Genomic DNA, 21100 nt, shown 5'->3' on the forward strand with positions numbered 1-21100 from the left:
TAATGTCTGACAGTTCAGGACCTGTCAGCTGTGAGATCACGTGATCACATATAACAGCAAACAACAGGAGCCTGTGACTTATTCTGACGTGTCTCTGTCGTACCCAAAGATCAGCAGATTCTTCTCCACCCGGAAGCACTCGGCGCGGAGGTACCGGCGAGTGCGGTCACCCAGACGACGGGTACGACACGGCCGCTCCTCCGAGTCGCTGTCCAGCTCTGAGAACTCCATCAGCTCATCGTCCTCAAAGGAATTATAATGACGGGTCTGTTTCCGCACACGAGGTGTGTCAATCACCAGAGACTCCTGAGACGGGGAGCAAGACAGAGACCAGGTCAGGAACCACACAATAACACACACCAGATAACAGACACACACTATGAAGACAGGAGCTGATCGGCAAAACATCTTCATTCAATAAGGAAGCTCATTAAGGTGGTGAAGAGAGAAAAGTAGGAGGAGAGCAGTGGAGGACGGTTTGATTCCCTTCTCTCATCCTTTGATTTCTCTTTTCTCTCTCTAGTAGTTCTGTTTATCGTCTCCTCCCTCATCTCGTTTCTCCTTTTTCTCTCCTCGCTCTTTCAAACCTTTTCTCTTTAATTTTTTCCTAAACTCTCCCCCCTCTCTGTCTGTTACCTTCTCAGACTTCGAGTCGATCTCCACCTCAGCGATTTTGGCCCATTTCTGCCAGAAGTTTGGGTCGTCCAGAGAAATGTCCGTCCTGTTTCCAGAAGAGATGAAGCTAGCCTGAGGACAGGAATACGGAGACATAAAGGGAGAAACCTCAGATCCTGGTTGACATCCGCTGGCTTTTGACAGAAGTTTGGACTGAAGCTGAACAGCTCTTTGGTTTCAGTATATTTGATGTGGAAGCCAAGTGGTGTCGGTGTTTGCTCCAGGAATCATCCGACATCAACTGTCAGTTTTTTGTTTCTGGTTTTACTGAAAGTTTACTTTGTACCTTGGCAAACGTGGAGCCTTTCCCCTCAGACTGGATGGTGATGGTCTGAGTCCGTCTCTGCAGAATCTGATCGATGTCCTCCTCACAGAACTTGGAGCCCTCGTCCTCTTCGTCCATCAGGGCTCCGTAAGCTCCTTTTTTCAGCAGATCCTCCACCTCCAGCTTGGAGAGCTGCTGCACCTGCCGAGACACAAAGACGCCGGTCAAAAGTCGTCCAGTTCCCAATCTGGATCCGGCTCTCAGACCTGCAGACAGCGACTAGTGACCTCATGTTCCCCTCTCACCCCGTTCAGGCTTCCTTTGCGGTTGATGTCCTGGAGGACGGCCTTGTCCAGTCCCAGCTTCAGACTGGCCTTGTCAAACATTTCCCTCTCGTATGAGTTCCTTGTGATCAGTCTGTAGACTTTTACCGCTTTGCTCTGGCCAATCCGGTGGCAGCGTGCCTGAGCCTGGGACAGAGGGAGGGACGTTAATGTCAAAAGTGTCAATGTGACAGTTTTTTCACACGGTTTTGGGGGGGAAAGCCTCATAAACAAAAAACAAAGAAATACAAGATGCTAACAATGCTAACGGTTCTGATCCTTCTGCTGGTCTCAACAGACTCTTCATCGGACTCTGGCTCTGCCTGTGGCTCATACAATGTCAGCTGCTACCAGGTACAAGCCAGCAACATAAACAGAAAAAAGTCATCGTAACTCTGCCGCTCTAATCCATTTTTTAATATATAATGAGCGAAACATTTAAAGAGACCTCGTGGCTGATTATCTCAGAGTTTGATCTGCTCTAGTGTTTAATCACATCTAACTATCAGATTCACAGGAGGAGGAGTCTTCTCCTGATTCATCTCTCCTGACAAACTCACCTGCAGGTCGTTCTGGGGGTTCCAGTCCGAGTCGAAGATTATGCAGGTGTCGGCTGCCGTCAGGTTGATGCCGAGCCCTCCAGCCCTGGTGCACAGCAGGAAAACGAAGCGATCCGAGTCCGGCTTGCAGAACCTGTCGATGGCAGCCTGCCGCAGGTTCCCTCGCACGCGGCCGTCGATGCGTTCGTACGTGTAGCTGGAGAAAGCCCACAGAGAGAAACGTCAGAGAGTCCCTCCCTCAGAATGTCCCGGCTTTGTTCAACGAATCCCAAATGTTTTCCCTCCCTCTCTCCTCACCGTCTCTGGATGAGGTAGTCCTCCAGGATGTCCAGGCAGCGGACCATCTGGGAGAAGACCAGGACTTTGTGTCCGCCGGCCAGCAGTTTGGGCAGCAGCTTGTCGATCAGCACTAGTTTACCAGCCGCCTGGATCATGGCCTGCAGCTGGAAGTCCGGAGCATCAGGACTGTGGCTCTTCTTGAAGCTTTCCAGAATCTTCTCCTCTGCTCCTGGAAAAAAAAAAACAAGACAGAGGTGAGACTACAGGAAGTGATGGGAAAGAGCTTCATCTATCAGTTTAACCAACAATGACTGATGATAGGAAGATGACCATATTGGTGTCTTACTCCCTGCAGGTTGACAGCTCGAGGCCAAAAACCAGATTCTGATTCTTTGACCTGAATGTAAAACATGTATGTTTTTACAAACAGACATCAAATGTATAATCTAATTCCCTACTGGAGACTCTGGGAGGAAAAAAACATTATTATTTAATGTATTTTATGACCATAGTGAACACTGTTGATAATTATTTATTTCTTCATTGACTGATTTAATAAAGATCATACAACAGCACCGGCCACCGGTGTGGTCTGGAATACAGTACCACATGCCCAGATAATTTCTCATTATAGATGATGTGACACACAGAACTGTGTGTGTGTGTCTGCTCACCTGTGATCAGGTAGGGGTGGTTGCAGCACTTGCGGAGCTCCATCATGGTGTTGATGAGGTTGGGCATGTTGTGTTGGTTCGCTCCTTTGGACAGGAAGGAGAAGTTCTTCTCTAAGATGGCTCTGTAGTACTTCTTCTGAATGTTGGTAAGCTCCACCTGCAGGAACACACGCACACACGTGCGCACACACACACACGTTACACAACACTGCATGTTGTCATATTGGCAACAGAATTACTCCTGAATGGGGTCATGATTTAAATGTGAACTCTGGATTTCGCCACATTAAATGGCCTTCATTTTAATTTCACTTTGAATTTCCTGGTGCTTAAAGAGACGAATAAAGACTTAAGAGTAATGATTCTGATAAAAACAAGAGCCTTGTTAGTGGGGCTTATTATTGAAGCCACGTTTAAGGAACTTCTTCTTAAGGAGCTTCTGTGGAGATGATTTCGTTCAGCCACAGCAGAAGGAAGTGGGATAAAAAGCTTAGAGCTGTTTAAACACAGCAGGAGAGCTGAAAATCACTGTTTGTTCTTCAGCAGCTCTTTTACCTCGATGATGGTCTCCTCTTTCGGTGCCAAGTTCTTCTCCACATCGTCTTTCAGCCTCCGTAACATCATGGGCTTCAAAATGGCCTGAAGCTTCTTCACCTGTTGGACACAAAGGGAGGGAAGTCTGATCACACACACCTGGAGACCCTATGTGAGCACTTCCTAGTTTCAGAGACAAAAACACGGAGCACAGTGTCAGCTTCCTGTAGGTACAGAAGGCCAAAAAAGTATTTAGTCAGCCACTGATTGTGCAAGTTCTCCTACTTAGAAAGATGAGAGGTCTGTAATTTTCATCAAAAGTACACTTCAACTATGAGAGACAAAATGAGAAAAAAAAAAAATCCAGGAAATCACATTGTAGGATTTTTGAAGAATTTATTTGTAAATTATGGTGGAAAATAAGTATTTGGTCACCCACAAATGTTCAACTCAGTACTTTGTAACATAACCTTTGTTGGCAATGAGGTCAAAGGAGGTCAGAGGTCAAAGGTTCTATGGGGTGGAGGTCTGGAGACTGGCTAGGCCACTCCAGGACCTTGAAATGCTTTTTTACAGAGCCACTCCTTCGTTGCCCGAGCAGTGTGTTTGGGATCACTGTCATGCTGGAAGACCCAGCCACGTCCCATCTTCAATGCTCCCCTGATGGAAGGAGGTTTTGGCCCCGTTCATTCTTCCCTTAACACGGATCAGTCGTCCTGTCCCCAGAAAACAGCCCCAGCATGATGTTTCCACCCCCATGCTGAACAGTAGGTATGGTGTTCTTCAGCTGCAACTCAGCATTCTTCTTCCTCCAAACACAACAAGTTGAGTTCAATTTTGGTTTCATCTGACCACGATATTCTCCCAATCCTCCTCTGGATCATACATATGCTCTCTGGCAAACTTCAGACGGGCCTGGACACGCCTGGCACTGCAGGATTTGAGTCGCTCTCAGCGCAGTGTGTTACTGATGGTGGCCTTTGCTACTTTGGGCCCAGCTCGATGCAGGTCATTCATCAGGTCCCTCCGTGTAGTTCTGTGATTTTTGCTCACCGTTCTCACGGGATGAGACCTTAGGTGGAGCCCCAGATCGAGGGAGATTATCAATGGTCTTGTATGTCTTCCACTTTCTTACAATTGCTCCCACGGTTTATTTATTCACACCAACCTGCTTGCCTATTGTAGATTCACTCTTCCCAGCCTGGTGCAGGTCTACAATTTTCTTCCTGGTGTCCTTTGATAGCTCTTTGGTCTTGGCCATGGTTGAGTTTGGAGTCTGACTGTTTGAGGCTGTGGACAGGTGTCTGTTAGCAGACAACCAGTTCAATCAGGTTCCATTAATACAGGTAATGAGGTCATGAGGGGAGGACAGAAGAAGTCACAGGTCAGTGACAGACAGAAATCTTGCTTTTTTGTGAGTGAACAAATACTTATTTTCCACCATAATTTATAAATACATTCTTTAGAAATCCTACAATGTGATTTTTTTCTCATTTTGTCTCTCATAGTTGAAGTTGAAGAAAATTACAGACCTCTCATCTTTCTAAGTAGGAGAACTAAATACTAAATATGACAAAATACTTTTTTTTGCCCTACTGTACTGTACTTTTCACAGTAAAAGCCTTCCGACTGTTTTTAATGTCCATGATCATGGACATTAAAAACAGTCCAAAAATCTTCTCTGTTTCCGGGTCATGGGGGGTTCTGGAGCCAATCCCAGCTCACTCTGGGCGAGGGGCAGGGTCAGCCTGGACAGACCAACAACCACTCAGACCTACGGACAGTTTAGAGTCACCAATGAACCCAAACAGGATGTCTGTGGAGGCCCCAGGCCGGGAACCAGACCAGGACCTCCTTGTTGTGGGGAGCGGAGCTAATTAAAAAATTCTGTCTTTGTAATTTCACACTTGCCACCTACATTATCCACAAACAGTGCAGTTGGAGCTGTCAAGCTGCAGACATCTGATAAATTCACTTCTTTAATTCAGACAGATTTATTTTCTTCTTTCTCTCTTCCGACGTGACGCTAACTCCAGTGACATCACCAGAGGCCGGTCACCTGGACTCACCTGTTCATCTGTTTTCAGGTCTCCAAACTCCTCCAGGAAGCTGCTCTCTGAAGGAAACTGCTGTGGCTCCAGGAAGTTAAGCAGACTGAACAACTCCTCCACCGAGTTCTGCAGAGGCGTCCCGGTCAGCAGAACCTTGTGTTCCTGTTGGAAACACACACAGGAAGTTCTCAACAAAACGAGACATCTTCAGACAGACACCTGAGATGAACAACAGTGAAGAAAAATTTATCTCATCACTCAGGCTTGTTTTTTTTTTATGTGTAAAGTGAAAATGTGCTTAAATGTCACAGACAATTTAACATTTGAATGCAACATCTGTCCCAAAGCTGCGATGTCCAACACAAAGACACACACAGACTGACCAGGTTCATGAGCTTCAGCCCCTCCAGCAGTTTGCAGTTCCTGTTCTTCAGCCGATGTGCCTCGTCGATCACCACACAGCGCCAGTGCAGCTTCTTCAGCTCCGGACAGTCGGCCATGATCATCTCAAAGGTGGTGATCAGCCCGTGAAACTTCAGCACGCCTGGGAGGCTGTTACCCTGCGGGGGGGGTGTTTAGAGTCGTCAAGCAAAGGAGGTTCATGGAAGGTCAGGATTCTCTCTTTCTTGCTTAACTTTCCAGCAAAAACTCGACTTCCCAACCAAACCAATATTGACTTCCCATTAGCCCAAAGCTGCTTTATCTGCACAGACAACAGTGTTCAGTATTCAGCTGACGGTGGACATGCAGCAACCAGCACCCTGTCCTGCCTCTGAATATTTATACCAGAAAACTTATTCATTTATTTCATTTTAAAGGAAGTGAGGGATCGTTATCATCAGAATAAAAGCCCAGTGTCCACCTTCAGTCCTGACGCTACCTGAGGGTCTCTGTGAAACATCTCGTACTGCAGGATCATCTGCCGGCTGATCTGGGAGCCGTGATAGACGATGACGTTCATGTGCGTCCACGTGCGAAACTCCCTCTCCCAATTGGTGATGGTGGACAGCGGGGCGATGATGAGGAAGGGGCCGCGGATGCCCATGTTGAAGATCTCGTACAGGAAAGTAATGGACTGGATGGTCTTTCCCAAACCCATCTCATCTGCCAGGATACAGTTTTTTCTAGGATGGAGAAACAAAAGTAGTGAAATGAATGTGGCCTAGTGTGGTCCTAAAATAAAGGAAACATCTAATTAAACCAAAAAATTAAATAGTCAAGGCTCAGCAGTGCTAAGTTAGTCTGATGACTGTGGGGATGTGATGTGAAGAATTCTGCTCTGTACAACTTACAGGTGATTTATTTTGAAATGTGAAATTTAATTGGTCTAATAGGCCACGGCCACTTTAACAAACAATGACTAGGTTTAAATCATATATTAAAGAATGAAGGGTGATCATGTTGCTCAACTGTAAACTATCACACCTAGTTTACAACAGTGAACTGGTTTCTTAAATGTAATTTTAATTGAATCAGATTTAGGTGGCTTTTTTATTTCTGATGTGGTCCAGCCAATCGAAGAGCTTGGCCCAGTTCAGAGGTGTCCGTGCTTTCACCTGTTGTACCAGTTGAACAGTAACCAGTTCATCCCCTCCAACTGGTATTCTCTCAGCTGATTTCCATTGCGATAATCTCTGGAGCGCTCCAGCTTCTGCCATTTGTCTGGAGGAGGACGTTCCTGTGACACACACACACACACACACACATTAGTTCTGTCTCCACTTGACTTGTGATTTCACGACTCACCAAACAAACTGTGAGCCACTTTATTTCAACTGAATCTTTCACACCTCGTGTCGCTGATGAACCAGAGGCCAGTTTATTTAAAGGTGAAAGAGATTCAGGAGGTTGAAGAGACGACTAATAAAGAAATCTGTGTGACAGCCTGATGCTGCCAGGACGTGATAACCGACGGTCCTCACTGAAATGAAGAAACAGGAAGAGAGCAGGAATAATTTGCTCGTCTGGTGAAAAGAACTCAGAGGAAATTGGTGCCATTTAAGCGACGACAGGGTGTCCCAGATGTGGAGAGGACGATGACTCACACACAACACACATATTTCAGATAGGCTTGACTGTGAGGGGTTTTTTTACACAACAAACAACACAAAAGCTGATGGTGCAGGAGTTCAGAGTGAAAAGCTCTGAGGCCGGGGGGGGGGGGGGCATACAACAGATTAATATAAAGTAGTAATGGAGGTCTGGACTCTTCTAGACCTCTGAAACTGAGCTGTTGGATCTGGACCAAGATGCTGGCAGCAGATCTTTTAAGTCCTGGAAGTTGTGAGGTGGAGCCTCTGTGGATCTGGACTCGTTGGTCAGTTCATCCCACAGATGGCGGACTGGACTGAGATCTGAAAGATTAGGAGCCAAGTCAGCAAGTGTGTTCCTCAAAGCTCCTGAATGTTGTTGCAGGGAGAAAGGGAGCGTTTTCCTTTTTCATAAACACCTGCACCAGGTCTGGACCAGGTTTAGGTCAAAGAGACATCCACGGGAATGAAGGAGGTTTCCCAGAAGGACATCTTCTTCCCATAATGCATCCTGGTGCCATAAACCTGATCCGTCAGACCAGCCCCCCTCCTTCCAGTGCTCCAAGTCCAGTGATGTTCGTGTAGGAGATCTTGGTGGTGCACAGGATGCGCCAGTCACTTACGGGTATCCATGGTAACCAGGTAATCAACGTTATAAGCTCTTTTTTTATTGTGCATTAATTTATTCAAATGAATGATGATGTGTCCTGAATTTGCTGTAATGTGCTGAGCCATCAGGGTCTTTATTCCAGAGCGTTCTGGCTGAATTAACCCCCCGAACCGGTGTCTGTGGTCCACATCATGTTCCCCTCCTCTCCTCAGTGTGTCTCCACTCACCATGTGTCTGAGGTCGGCCGGCAGCTTCTGGATCCCCTCAAACTCCTTGATCTTCTCCGGGTCCAGGTCCTCCTGCAGCTCCCACGTCGCCTCCTCGTACGAGAGGCTGCACCACTTAACGAGGTAATGGGTCACCTCCTGCAGCGTCACACAGGAAACAGTGTGTGTGTGTGCAACTGGACAGAGTGCAGCATCTCACTGAGGACCTTCAGCAATAAACACCTTCACGCAGACACACAAACACAGTGTGTGCGTGTGTGTTTGCTCACTCACCTCTCCGGTCTCTGTGTCCGTGGTCACGGCCACCTCCAGCACTCGGTCCACCTCAACATAGTCTGGGTTGAATAAGTCATCGTCAGGCTGTAACCAGACAAGGAGAAGAAGAGACAGCGACAGATTATTGATTATTCATCAGCAATCAGGTCGGGGATCGTTATGATAGCAGGACAGTCTGTAACTGGAGACGTGTTCGGTGCCATAATGAAGCAGCCATGGATCTTTGGAGTTGTTGGTGTGTCTCTCTTGGTTTGATTCCTTCACGTTCAGTTCTGATCATCAGAAACACATTTAAGTCAGTCATGTTCTTCTGTGACACAAACATTTACGGGGGACACAATCACTCTTACAGACTGACTGAGAGCTTGTATGGAGCTTCTGTGTGATGTCTCTGTAGCTCAGCTGACATTGGACCAGGACTGAGAGACCAAAGTTCAACTCCACAAGGAGGATTTTAATCACATATCACCTCCAGCTGTGTCCACACAGGTCAAATTCTTAAACAGACACTACATGTAATCTAGACAGTCTCTGTCTCACCTGATGACAAATCAGGACTTGATGAAGTGACGACATAATCTTTTAAAAACTCTTCCTTTCTCTGAGCCTGGACCAGAGTTTCTCCTGTTGTTTCCACGCTGTAGAGAAATCCATCCCTGACCATAAAACTGACAGTGAAGCTTCTCTGCCCCTTAAAGCTTCAGTGAAGGTGAACATTGAGGTGTGTCCAGGTCTGAAATGATGAAGTCTGGCTTATTAAAGCTGAATTATGGCTCAGTCAAAGAGTTGCCAGGTTACAGCATGATGGAGTTAACCTGACGACCTTTACTTCACGTTAAGGCCGGATAAATGTGCTGTGAATTATCAGACATCGTTTCACACCTGGACACATCACGGCTGCATGTTAATGAACCCAGAGGGAGAAGACTGACGCTGAATGATGAGGGTGAAGAGCAGTACCTCGGTGAACAGGTGTTTCATCTGGGCCTGTTTGGTCCTGAAGCGTTTGATCTTCTGGTGGATTCTGGGATCCTTCTCCAGCTCCTCCAGAGTGGCCCATTTACAGTGCAGGTAGGAGCTGAAATACCAAAACAACAACAATACAGATTTTAGTTAGTTTGAAGTGCGAATCATTTCGCTCTTTCCACAATTAACTCAATATAAAGCCGAGTGCACGTAGGGGGAAGACTGTGCAAAACTGGAAAAACTGAGATGCAAACAAACCAGAGCAAGGCCTTTCTGCATCGCTAATTATTTGAAAAAGTTAAACCTTTATTGTTCATGCAATGCCAAAAAATACAAACAAGCTCCAACAAGTTTTCAATGAACCTGGAGAAAACACATTGAGGCTATGAATTAGCCAATGCTAAGACAAAGTGAGGCAAAGAGGTGAGAAGGACTGTGTGAGGATAAGATTCTGGTCTGGACCACAGTCTGCTCAGTCCTACCGCTCGTTCATGATGAACCAAAAATGTTGCACTGTTTCACAGAGTGAAAAACTTTTTTCATCAAAGCTGAGAGCTCAACCGCACCTTTCCTCTCTCTCTTTAAAAACACGTACACAAAACCATTTTAGACATTTTAAACATGTGCATGTCACGTCCACCAAAAACAGCAACATTAATGTTCTGATCTCACACTTTGATCACATATCGTCTCTGGAGTTGCATTTCAAATCCAGATGTGAACGGAGCCGAGCACGCTGGATCAAATCACTGAAGACTCATGCAGATATGAACAGGCCTGGAAAGGTGTGGAAAGGCCTAGAAAGGTGTGGAAAGGCCTGGAAAGGTGTGGAAAGGTCTGGAAAGAGCCTCAAATGTTTTTATTTGTTGGAGGGATGTCACCAAATCTTGAGTCCAGCAGGAGACGTTGGTGAAGCCTGACATCAATCTAATGTTCAGGTCATGTCAAATAATGAAGACGGTGAAAAGTCATGAAAATAAAAAAAATAAAAAATACAGAGGATCAATGATGCAGATCCATCTGATCAAACGCAGGTTTAAACAAGCAGGAGCCATGATATATGACACACACACACACAGCACTGCATCTAACACAACGGCATGCTTGATTTAATCTATAAACCACAATCTATAAATGGACAAGCGTAAATGTCACTGCAGTGCACCATGCAGATACTAAACTGCCTGTGCCATTATTTATGCATTTAATCATGTATTATGTATAATAATGATTTTTTTTGCACCACAAACATAAATACTTCTCCTTTACTCTATAATTTGTGAGTACATTATTTTAAATGAAGCCACGGAAAAGTAACACAGTCCAGTCCGTTCAGTTTGAATTAACTCTGCCATGTTTTATTCATCACCCCGAGAATAAATTACGATCATGGTAACGGCTATAAATTCATGTAGGACCTTTCTGAAAGATACCAAGTGCAGTAACAAACGGGAGCCGAGCCTCAGTAACAAGAGGAAAAACAGGAGCCTTCACCCACCGAGCTGCTGAAAAACACCTCTTATGAGCAAAGTCAACTTCCCCAGGAGCCAGAAAAACTAACAACAAACAGCTCACACAAAGTCTGCTAGGTTTTCATCAGTCAGGGTGATTTCAAGTCCACCCAGGATTTATTGTTGATGAACCAGGGATGGATCAGGTGGCTCAGCCAATAGAAGCAGCTCCTCTGCTCTCAGCCTTTGTGGAGTTGAAATGTTTCCCTCCTCATGAAGCATCAATCAACACAGTGAACAGCTTATGGCCGTGGTTTCCTTTACATCTGTTTCTGGCACAGAAACGACACAAGCTGCTTCAACAGACTTAAAGCAGCAGCTGCACAAAACACCAGCTTCACCGACAGCACCACGAACAGGGCGGACTGTTAAGGTGAAGGTCTGGGGTAAAAACACCAACACCGGTCACCTCAGGGTTTCACTGCAGGGCACTTTGGGGGCTCTGACTGCCCAGATTCAGACCTGGAGCCCCAACGAAGTCTTGTGTTTGGGCCTGGACTGTACCGACTCCACCGTCCCCTTCAGAGTGTCAGATGACTAACTGAAACTAGTTCTTAATTTTAGCCTTAACTTTGAGGTTAACTGTTATTTAACTTCAGCCATGAATCGTAGCTTAGAAATGTTCAGTTCAGGCTTCAGTCAGTCATGGCAACTATTGATAGCTCTTTTTGAGCATTACGTTAGTGCTTCTTTAATTTCCTGTGTTAGTTTGTCATTTCATTACAAAATAAAAGGCCATCTGAGCTAACGTTAGTTAAAAATGATGCTCAGTCGTGAGCAGTGAGGCAGCGTAGCATAGTCATTGTATTTATTCTTTTTGACATCAACAAACACTTAATAGTTTCATTTTAAAAGTTGGTGTGTCTCTGGTGGTTTATCTGCCTTTTTGATATGAGACTGTGTAATAGGTGTGCGCTTTATTTAAGGAGTTGTTACTGTGTCATGGAGGAGTGTTGAAAACTATGTTCACTGCAGATTCAGGACTTTGAGTATTTCCCTTTCAGGCTGTTCTCCACTGTACTACATTTATTTCACAGACACTGTGAGGGGTGTAATTTAGTTCACTGAAGCACCCGTCTGACCACACAGCCATCATGGTGGAGATCACACTGTGGATCACCTGGAATGAGGGGGAAAGTGGGCACTGTGCAAAATACAGCAATAACAGATGAAATGCCACCAGAGCTGAGCCTCTTCATCCGCTGACCATGACAAGTCCCCAAACGAACAGGGAGCCAATGAAAAACTGCTGTTTCTGCCTGCACACTGAGCAAAGACCTGTCAGCTGAAAGTACAACAAAATCTGAAGTATAACCAGTCAGTGCGTTTAAATCTAGACTGAGCGGTGATGAGGACACTCACAAATTTCTGTACTTGACGTAAAACTCCTCCGTCTCCTCTGCTTGGTCCTGCTCCGACGAGGTCTGCAGGGTGAGACGGACAGATTCAGGGAAGAAGAAATAAATTTACAATGAGGAGCAGGACAAGGCAGGAATAAAAATGTCATCACATATTTATAATCTCTCAAAAATATTCCATTCATTCATGAAAAGGCATCTGGGAGATTCTCTCCGTCTTTGTGAGTGTGTGTCGTCTTTCTTCTTCACCTCTTTCTTCACCGTTCTGACAGACAGAATTTTCTCAATGATGTTGGCTTCGTCCTCAGGTGGTTCCTGAGGGAGACAGAACAAGAGAAGAGATGAGCGTCCCACACAGATGAAGGTCCGTTCACCGCTCACAAAGCAGTCGGGAAACAAAGACTCAACAGCAATTCACACAGTTCAACTGTGCATGACACAGAATCTCATGTGGAAGAATTCTGACTGGGGGGTTGGTGCTATCAGCCTGTCCATCCCGTCTGTATCAACGAGTCAACGTCAGGAGGCGGAAAAACAAGAAACAAAAGATGACTTCACAGCTGCATTATCATATTACACACTGGAGCGGTTAAAGGTCGAGACGGTCTGAAGGTCTGAAGGTCCAGACGGTCTGAAGGTCCAGAAAGTCTGAAGGTCCAGACGGTCTGAAGGTCCAGTAGGTGTGATGGTCTGAAGGTCTAAAGGTCCAGACGGTATGAAGGCCCAGACGGTCTGAAAGTCTGAAGGTCCAGATGGTCTGAAGGTCCAGACGGTCTGATGGTCTGAAGGTCTAAAGGTCCAGACGGTATGAAGGCCCAGAAAGTCTGAAGGTCCAGACGGTCTGAAAGTCTGAAGGTCTAAAGGTCCAGACGGTCTAAAGGTCCAGAAAGTCTGAAGGTCCAGACGGTCTGAAAGTCTGAAAGTCTGAAGGTCCAGATGGTCTAAAGGTCCAGACGGTGTGATGGTCTGAAGGTCTAAAGGTCCAGACAGTCTGAAGCTCCAGACGGTCTGAAAGTCTGAAGGTCCAGACGGTCTGATGGTCTGAAGGTCTAAAGCTCCAGACGGTCTGAAGGTCCAGACGGTCTGATGGTCTGAAGGTCTAAAGGTCCAGACAGTCTGAAGGTCCAGACGGTCTGAAGGTCCAGACGGTCTGATGGTCTGAAGGTCTAAAGGTCCAGACAGTCTGAAGGTCCAGACGGTCTGAAGGTCCAGACGGTCTGATGGTCTGAAGGTCTAAAGGTCCAGACAGTCTGAAGGTCCAGACGGTCTGAAAGTCTGAAGGTCCAGATGGTCTGAAGGTCCAGATGGTCTAAAGGTCCAGATGGTCTAAAGGTCCAGACGGTCTGAAGGTCCAGATGGTCTAAAGGTCCAGACGGTCTGATGGTCTGAAGGTCTAAAGGTCTAAAGGTCAGAAGGTCCAGATGGTCTAAAGGTCTAAAGGTCCAGACGGTCTGAAAGTCTGATGGTCTGAAGGTCTAAAGGTCCAGACGGTCTGAAGGTCCAGATGGTCTGAAGGTCCGGATGGTCTGAAGGTCTGAAGGTTTAAAGGTCTAAAGGTCCAGACGGTCTGAAGGTTTAAAGGTCTGAAGGTCCAGATGGTCTGATGGTCTGAAGGTCTAAAGGTCTAAAGGTCTAAAGGTCCAGATGGTCTGAAGGTCTGAAGGTAGACCTCCCTGTGATCTTTGATCCAGGTCCAGGTTTTATATTAATCCTGTGAACCTCAGAGAAATGCTCACTGTGTGGTTTCAGAGACTGAACTTTAAAACCAGCTGTCTGGGTCTGGTCCGGGTTGACTTCACAAAGTCACAGAAGTCCTGACTTTGTGAAGTCAACCCAACCAGTGGAGTCAGACCCCCTCCCCTTCCTGAGTCCGGTTCTGCCCCAGGTTTCTGCCTCTAAAGACCCTTGATGTAACTCCGTTATGATTTGGTTCTATATAAATACATTTGATTTGATATCAGCCACGCCCCCTCCCAGGTACAATTTACCTGAAATCTGCTGTATTTTTATTGGCTCACCAAGAAAACAATCAGCCAATCAGAAGAAAGGATCAGATTCTCTCTTCTGATGGGGTGAGTGACCTGCAGCTCCAGAGAGAAGCCCAAGATGTAAAACTACACTAAACTGTTTCTTATAAATATCGCCCTTTCAAAATAAGAGACAACACAGTCTGTATCTGTCTGTACCTCAGCCTGCCAGGCCAGAGCGGTTGCATTCAGTGCTGAGATGCGTCCTGCTCCGAGAACTGCGATGGTCTCCCCGTCATCATCGACCACCTTGAAGTCCAAATCCTCGTTATATTTCCTTCTCTTGACCTGCCGTCCTGAACGCCGCTTCTGCAGATTGGACAGAAGATTCGTTCACGGTAGGAAATGGAGTTGGGGGGAATTTGAGAGAAGAAATTTGGGAATTAGGAGTGATGGAGAAGAGAAAAAAGGGAGTTTGGAGGACTGGCAAGAAGTGTGGATGTGATCAACCAACAGATATTATAAGAAGATAAGAAGGGAAGGAAAAAGGAAGGAAGAAGTCTTGTCACAGGAAATTCAAGCATTTATTTTAATTTTCAGAAGTCTGATGAACCCTCACCGCGTTGTCCAGGGGGTCCTGGCTGTCCTCTCCTCCCATGTTGAGGGCTGACATTGAGGTAGTGTCGTCGCTCTCCGCCCCCTCCTGGACAGCCAGCTCCTGGTTTCTCCTCTTCCCCTTCTTCTTCTTCTCCACCGGCGCTGCGCCAGGATCTCTGCGAGGTAAAGAAGGAGATTTTTGATGGTCATTAGCAGCTCAGATCTCCTGCAGCAGTGTTTTCTCAAGAGCATCAGTGAAGGATTGTGTTTGCAACCCCAGTAAGTGATGTCATCATGACATCAGCAGGTCTGTGACATCACCTGTTGGTTTGTTTCTGAAGGCCTCAGTTTCTAATTTAGATTTGGCCATCTTTGTTTTTGAAAGCAGAAAAAAATGTGTGGCTCCGACCTGCTGTGTGCTCTATTCTGATTGGGCGGTACAGCCAATTAATCACAGTCGCCATGTCCCTAAATTCAACTCCTGCTAAATCAAGGGGGAAGTACGGACATTTTCCCATATACTTCAATATGATCTAGGTTTATCAACAAGGACTATGAGACTTCCTCCCCTTCTGCCCATCACTGGATGTTTTTTTGTCTTCCATCTTTATTTTCTCGCCTACACTTAACCCTCGCCAAGTTCACACCGCTGATTGTCGTCTCTTCTTCATCTCTTTTCTTCGTCTTCAGGGCGTCTATCCTGTTTTAACACTCTCCAAAAGTCTCCTCTCTCTCATCAGTCACTGACTCATCTCGTCCTCGATTGGTTCACACTTTATTTTCAACATCTCTCTCGTTTTCTCTCGCTTTGAAATAAATGATTACTTCAGACTTCATCTCTTCCTAACTGAAACTCATTCCTGCTCTGCCTCAGATATATTTCAGCGCTGCTTCTTTGGTCTTTGTGTATTCGGACTCATCAGGACACTCAACAGTTCAGGGACCTTGAGTCCCTCAGCGGACTTTCTCTTCTGTTCCAGATTCTTTAGGAACCTGAAGGTTCACAGCTCTGTTCCATTCAGAGGTTGACCATCACCAGTCAGTCTACAATCACTCACCACAAAGTGAAAGCGAGTTTTTAGCCTCTTTTCTGCATTCAAGACTGACTGGAGTCCGCCAGGGAAGAGCTGGACTGACAGGACGCGCTTTAGATAGGCCGGCAAGGTCCAGCTAGGCCAAACCAACCCATGAGGTCTCAGGAACTTTGTGATTCCTTAGTCTGAGGTCTTCATCAGAGTAGACACAATAACAGGAGCTTATCTACAGTTGGCTGAGCCTTCGTCTTTAAACACAACACCTACAGAGTCACAACATCCGTCAAAGTGAGCTGGTGGACACACGGACGCTTATTATTTACCTGTTCATGCATTAAAAGAATAAACCTTTTTACCCAAATTTGTCCAATTCAGTCTAAAACCTTGAACATCTGGCATTAAAAAGAAAAGCCTGAGGAACACTCAGCTGGTCTGAGGTGAGGCACCAGAAAGACACGCACAAAGAAAAGTGAAGACCACTTTGCGAAGAGGTGAAAAGAGATGGAAAGGCCACGAACTATCCTGCCATTAGCAGAACGTTGTTGTTGTTGTTAGAAACAAAACTCCCTGAGCAGTTTACTGAAATTATGAATCAGCCAAAGTTCAGCTGATGGGCAGAAACCGAGTGATTGGCCAAATAAAAGACATCCTGAGATTCTTGTTTTTTGGTCTCGGCCGGTCTGACTGATCCACCAAATTAAGTTCTCTGTAATGGAGTGATATTAAGAAAAAACGAGCAGTTGACTGACCAACTCTGTGTGGACGTCACAAATATTATGGTCGTCATAATTTATCTTTAAGCCTTTTGTTGTGTTGAAGTTGTTGTTTGGCAGGAACTAAGCTTGACATTTTAAAGATGAAGTTCATTCCTGACCATATTCAAGTTTTTCTTTATTTATTCATTAATTTTTTCAAAAACTAAAAATTATCTAGGTTGATATTTTTTTATTTTTTACTATCTTATAAACTACTACCTGCATTACAGTGCATATTGTTAATAATGGGTTAGGGTTAGGGTTAGGGTTAGTAACCCTAACCCTAATAACAGATAAGGAAACGGTTGTGTTCATTACTGTATTATGACACTAAATGCCTTTAGCTTTAGATCACATTAAACCACCAATAATTCTAGACTTCTGACAAACGTCATTTTATTTCCATCTGTCTTCACCTTTACCTCACCTCTTTGTTTACTCATCCACACGGTGTCTGCAGCAATGTCCAGGATTTAAATAAAACCTTCCCATCTTCCCCGATGAAGCGAAAAAACTGGGCTCAGATATTCCCTCCAAGTGAGACATTAGTTACCGAGCTGCCCAGAGAAAAACTGCATATTTTGTTGGAGGTGACAGGTTTAGTGCGGCGCTGCTCGCTCCGCTCCATCAGTACTCACTTCAGGGCTCCTGCAGCGGAGCCTTGTTCACTTCCCCTCCTCTAAATTCCCTCTCTCTGGTCTCTGCACATTATAAATTCCTTCCTGCGCCCGTGATTCACCGGCCGATCACCGAGTCTCACCTGGGTTTGCGGCCCCTCTGTTTTGGCGCTGAGGGGCCCGGGGTCTTGCTGTTGGCCGGACCGTGGTTCTTGGTCTGGACGTGCCCAGGAGCCTTCACTTGGAGTCCTGGTCCAGGAGGAGGTGCTGCTGGGGGAGAGGGTGGAGGAGAGAGGATGCGTTTTCACACAATCCAGATTAATTTAACCTACAGTGAAATATTTCACTTTCTCATTTTAATTTAGAGTCTGTAAATATGAGAATGTTTACAAAAATATACAAATTTCCAACACAGGATTGAAAGTTCAACCTTGGTACGATATTCATATCTGTAAATAAATAATACAGAAAATCTATTTGGAAAACGCCCTCAATACATTCAGATGATTCATGAATATCTCAAAATTCTAAAAGTTAGAGATCAACTGCTGACGGCGCCATTTTTACCTTTCAAAGTAGGAGCACTCACTGTCATCGCTGCACATTCACAAGTCCGAATATTTTTTAACTTTTGGGAATAATTTCTCTAGTATGCCTCTTTTACATTTGCAAGATATGTTCCAATTTCTCTTGCAAATTTGTTGAAGATGTCCTTTTAGAGATTTAGACACGTTTTGTTTGGAGAAGATGAGCTCACACTCCTGTTCAGAGGGATTTGGTCACTGGGATTAACTGCAGAGGTGGATGGACTTCAGTTCAAACTGACCCCCTTCAAAATAAACCAACAGCGCCCGCCAGGTCAGTTAGGAGGCAACTCTGATCAATTTCCCATTTGCCTCAAAGGAAACATCCTCTGACCTTTTCACCCTGATGAGCATTTTATTCAAATTTATGCATTAATGCACATCATTTATATATTCAACATGTTTTTAAAAAAAATCAGGGATTGATGCAATTTCTGATTATTGCAAGAAAGAAATTTGTTTTTCAGCTTTGGAAGAGCGCTAATGCATCCACACACACACCATCACATCACAATCAGATTAATTTACACAACATGTTTCATAACGATTTAAAGACACTGAAGAATAGAGCAGTCAGCTTAATTGTCTCTGTGACAATTAAGAAAAGATGGACTGTTAGAATTTGTTGTGAGAGCTATTTACCTGCTGTTGTTCTCTCACACACACACACACACACACACACACACACACAGTACCATGGAGACTTGTTAAAATCAGAGGTGATGTCATAAGATGATTAATATTGAAAATAAAATGAAATATTTTGATCTTGTCCTGCTGTAATACTGCAGGATGCGGAGAACTTCTAAATATTACAAACACACTGTTATTTTCTATTTTCTATTTCTTTTTTTATTAATACATAACATCATTACATTTAGTCAATTTTATAGTATTCTTATATTTTTGTATTTCACATTTCATTAGATTTTTTTAATAAAACAGTTTTATTGATATATGGTTCTTTGGTTCCTGATCTGTTTCTATAATATCTGTACATTAAATAATGCAAATATTTAACATTATGAAATAAACTAATCTGGCTTATTTTAAGCTCAATGAATACACATTAGTAGTTTTTGTCAACTCCTTTTTAAACTGATGAATTAATTCTAAGTAGCTAACATTAAAGAGCCTGTTTATTTATTCATAGAAAAATCTTCACCTGAGAAAAGTGAACTAGTGAATATTTGAAATGTGCGTTTGATAAATGACGGAAACAATGAATCTATGAAAACAACAGAATTCCAGAAATGAGGACACACATACTTTGATTGGCGGGTACAGGAGGTAGGACTTTGATTTTAGGTTTCCTTCCTCTTTTTCCAGGCACCTTAACGGGCACCGGAGCCGGTCCGGGGGCCACGACGGCACCTGGCGTCCTCCCCACCACCACATTCCTCAGGTCTGCCCCGCCCTCCTTCCTGCCCTCCTTCGCCTTGGTTCTACGCTCCTTCCTCTCTTTGCCCTCTCGGGGCTCCTTGCTCTTCCTCAGCGTGACCACAGCCGCCGCCGCCGCCTCCCTCTCATCCTTTCGTTTCTTTGGTTTGCTGCTCTCCCGCTCCTCCCCCTCCCCTCCTCCTCCTCCCTTCTCCCTCTTGTCCTTTTTCTTTCGTTTCTTCCTCACCCTGCCTCCACCCCCTCCGTCGTCCTCCTCGCTCAGGGAGGAGGGAGGTCGTGCAGCTCCTTCAGAGTGCTTGGTGGCGGCCGCGCAGTGATTGGATGTCGCCGTGCTGCCGACGGGGGTGAGGAGGCGGAGATGGTCCTTGGGGCCCACGACCAGGTGTCCCCGTGGAATTGTGGGAACTGTGGTTTGTGTGTTGCTGTTTTGGTCCGAAGCGGAGGAGGAGGCTGCTGCAGCGGAGGCCGGAGGTGGCGTGTGCTTCAGGAGACCAGTGAACATCTGTGAGGAAGAAAAACACTATTAAAGTCTTTTCAGGCACTCATTTCCTGTCACTAGCTCTGCTGTATGAGTGTTTCACATTAAAAGCTGAACAGCAGCTCAACGTTTGTGACCAGTTCTCTTCTCTAGTCCTGCGCTCTTATTGTGAAAAATAAAACAGCAACCCTGTTAATGAGCATTAGTTCAGCATCACCTGACTGTTGCTCTAACAGAATTAATGCTGTGGAATTATCACAGCGAATTCACTGAGTCATTAAAGCACCACTCTGTCTTTGACGTGATTAGCATCCACCTTTTATTTCCCATAACTTTAATACCTGCTTTTACTTTTTATGATCACAACGTTCAATGTTCACGATTGATAAAATAACTACTGCTCTGGACATCACAACAAAGACCCTTATGGACCTTCAACATGCACCTTCAGACTGTGTGGATCTTTAAACATTTAGACCATACGGCCCTTCTCAACAAGACAGACCACGTGGGGTGAGGATGTTTTTGGGTCTTTGTGGTTTCTTTTTTTCTATGTGGTGAAAAAGAATCAAGATTCTGGCGATGGGTTGTTTGATGTGTGAATCACAGCGTGACTAAAAAAAAAAAAAAAAATTATTATGCAGCATGTTCTCCCATCAACCCCGGGGAGTTACAGTCTCTTTGATACGCAGAACAGCCGGGGTATTAACATCACTAATTCACCAGCTCTATTCAAATCTGACAAAACAAACAGGGAAGTTCAGCGAGGGCAGCTGGACGGTCGAAGGACAGACTCAATGATCCTTCAGCTCCGGCTGATGATTCAACATCTCCTCCACTCAGCTGGCAGGAGGAGCTGCATCACCACGTGACTGGCCTCGCAGCATTTCATATGAATCCGGTGAAGGAAAGGCCGGCTCTTCCACAGCAGCATTAATCACACGCTGACGGAAACCTGTCACATGAAACTACAGCTGAGCGCCACTCACCGAATATAAAGTTACAGCAAACGTCCCACAGATTCACCCTTTAAGCAGGTCTGTTCATGCGTTCACTCAGCCCCTCTGTGTTAATTTAAATAATACGAATGTAAAGATGGCCATGTGTGCTGACCGCCATTTACAAACTGGAGCTCCATTCAACCATTTCGCTCTTAATCAATCAGAATTATTGCATTATAAAATGAATTATTACATGTAATTAATTTTTACTGATATCAATGATTGTTCATGAATGTCTCAATGGGGACATTCAAAAATGTTTATACATTTTTTTTGTAGCATTTTTCAATTTGTAAATATTTTACTGATTTATTTTACTGCCACATT

The 21100-nt window shown here is 45.0% G+C and overlaps 1 protein-coding gene across 2 annotated transcripts in view; it reads right to left on the bottom strand.

The window, feature by feature from the left end:
* The window catches only part of chd6 (chromodomain helicase DNA binding protein 6), a 59861-nt gene that overhangs the window by 17469 nt on the left and 21292 nt on the right, over positions 1 to 21100 (bottom strand). Inside the window, exons 3-23 of one of the 2 annotated variants that reach the window (XM_029501109.1) lie at positions 19163 to 19796; positions 17453 to 17579; positions 14926 to 15079; positions 14526 to 14675; positions 12589 to 12654; positions 12344 to 12390; positions 9465 to 9582; positions 8502 to 8588; positions 8229 to 8366; positions 6918 to 7039; positions 6242 to 6485; positions 5745 to 5921; positions 5380 to 5523; positions 3332 to 3430; positions 2777 to 2933; positions 2121 to 2331; positions 1824 to 2019; positions 1246 to 1410; positions 962 to 1141; positions 637 to 747; positions 104 to 306 (exon numbers count right to left, since the gene is read on the bottom strand). In XM_029501109.1, the coding sequence (XP_029356969.1) occupies positions 104 to 306; positions 637 to 747; positions 962 to 1141; positions 1246 to 1410; positions 1824 to 2019; positions 2121 to 2331; positions 2777 to 2933; positions 3332 to 3430; positions 5380 to 5523; positions 5745 to 5921; positions 6242 to 6485; positions 6918 to 7039; positions 8229 to 8366; positions 8502 to 8588; positions 9465 to 9582; positions 12344 to 12390; positions 12589 to 12654; positions 14526 to 14675; positions 14926 to 15079; positions 17453 to 17579; positions 19163 to 19796 (3530 nt within the window). Of the gene's footprint in view, positions 1 to 103; positions 307 to 636; positions 748 to 961; positions 1142 to 1245; positions 1411 to 1823; positions 2020 to 2120; positions 2332 to 2776; positions 2934 to 3331; positions 3431 to 5379; positions 5524 to 5744; positions 5922 to 6241; positions 6486 to 6917; positions 7040 to 8228; positions 8367 to 8501; positions 8589 to 9464; positions 9583 to 12343; positions 12406 to 12588; positions 12655 to 14525; positions 14676 to 14925; positions 15080 to 17452; positions 17580 to 19162; positions 19797 to 21100 lie in introns of both variants that reach the window. The other variant, XM_029501108.1, reaches the window with a different exon arrangement.

Source organism: Echeneis naucrates, chromosome 5 (genome assembly GCF_900963305.1).
Source record: "Echeneis naucrates chromosome 5, fEcheNa1.1, whole genome shotgun sequence".
NCBI lineage: Eukaryota > Metazoa > Chordata > Actinopteri > Carangiformes > Echeneidae > Echeneis > Echeneis naucrates.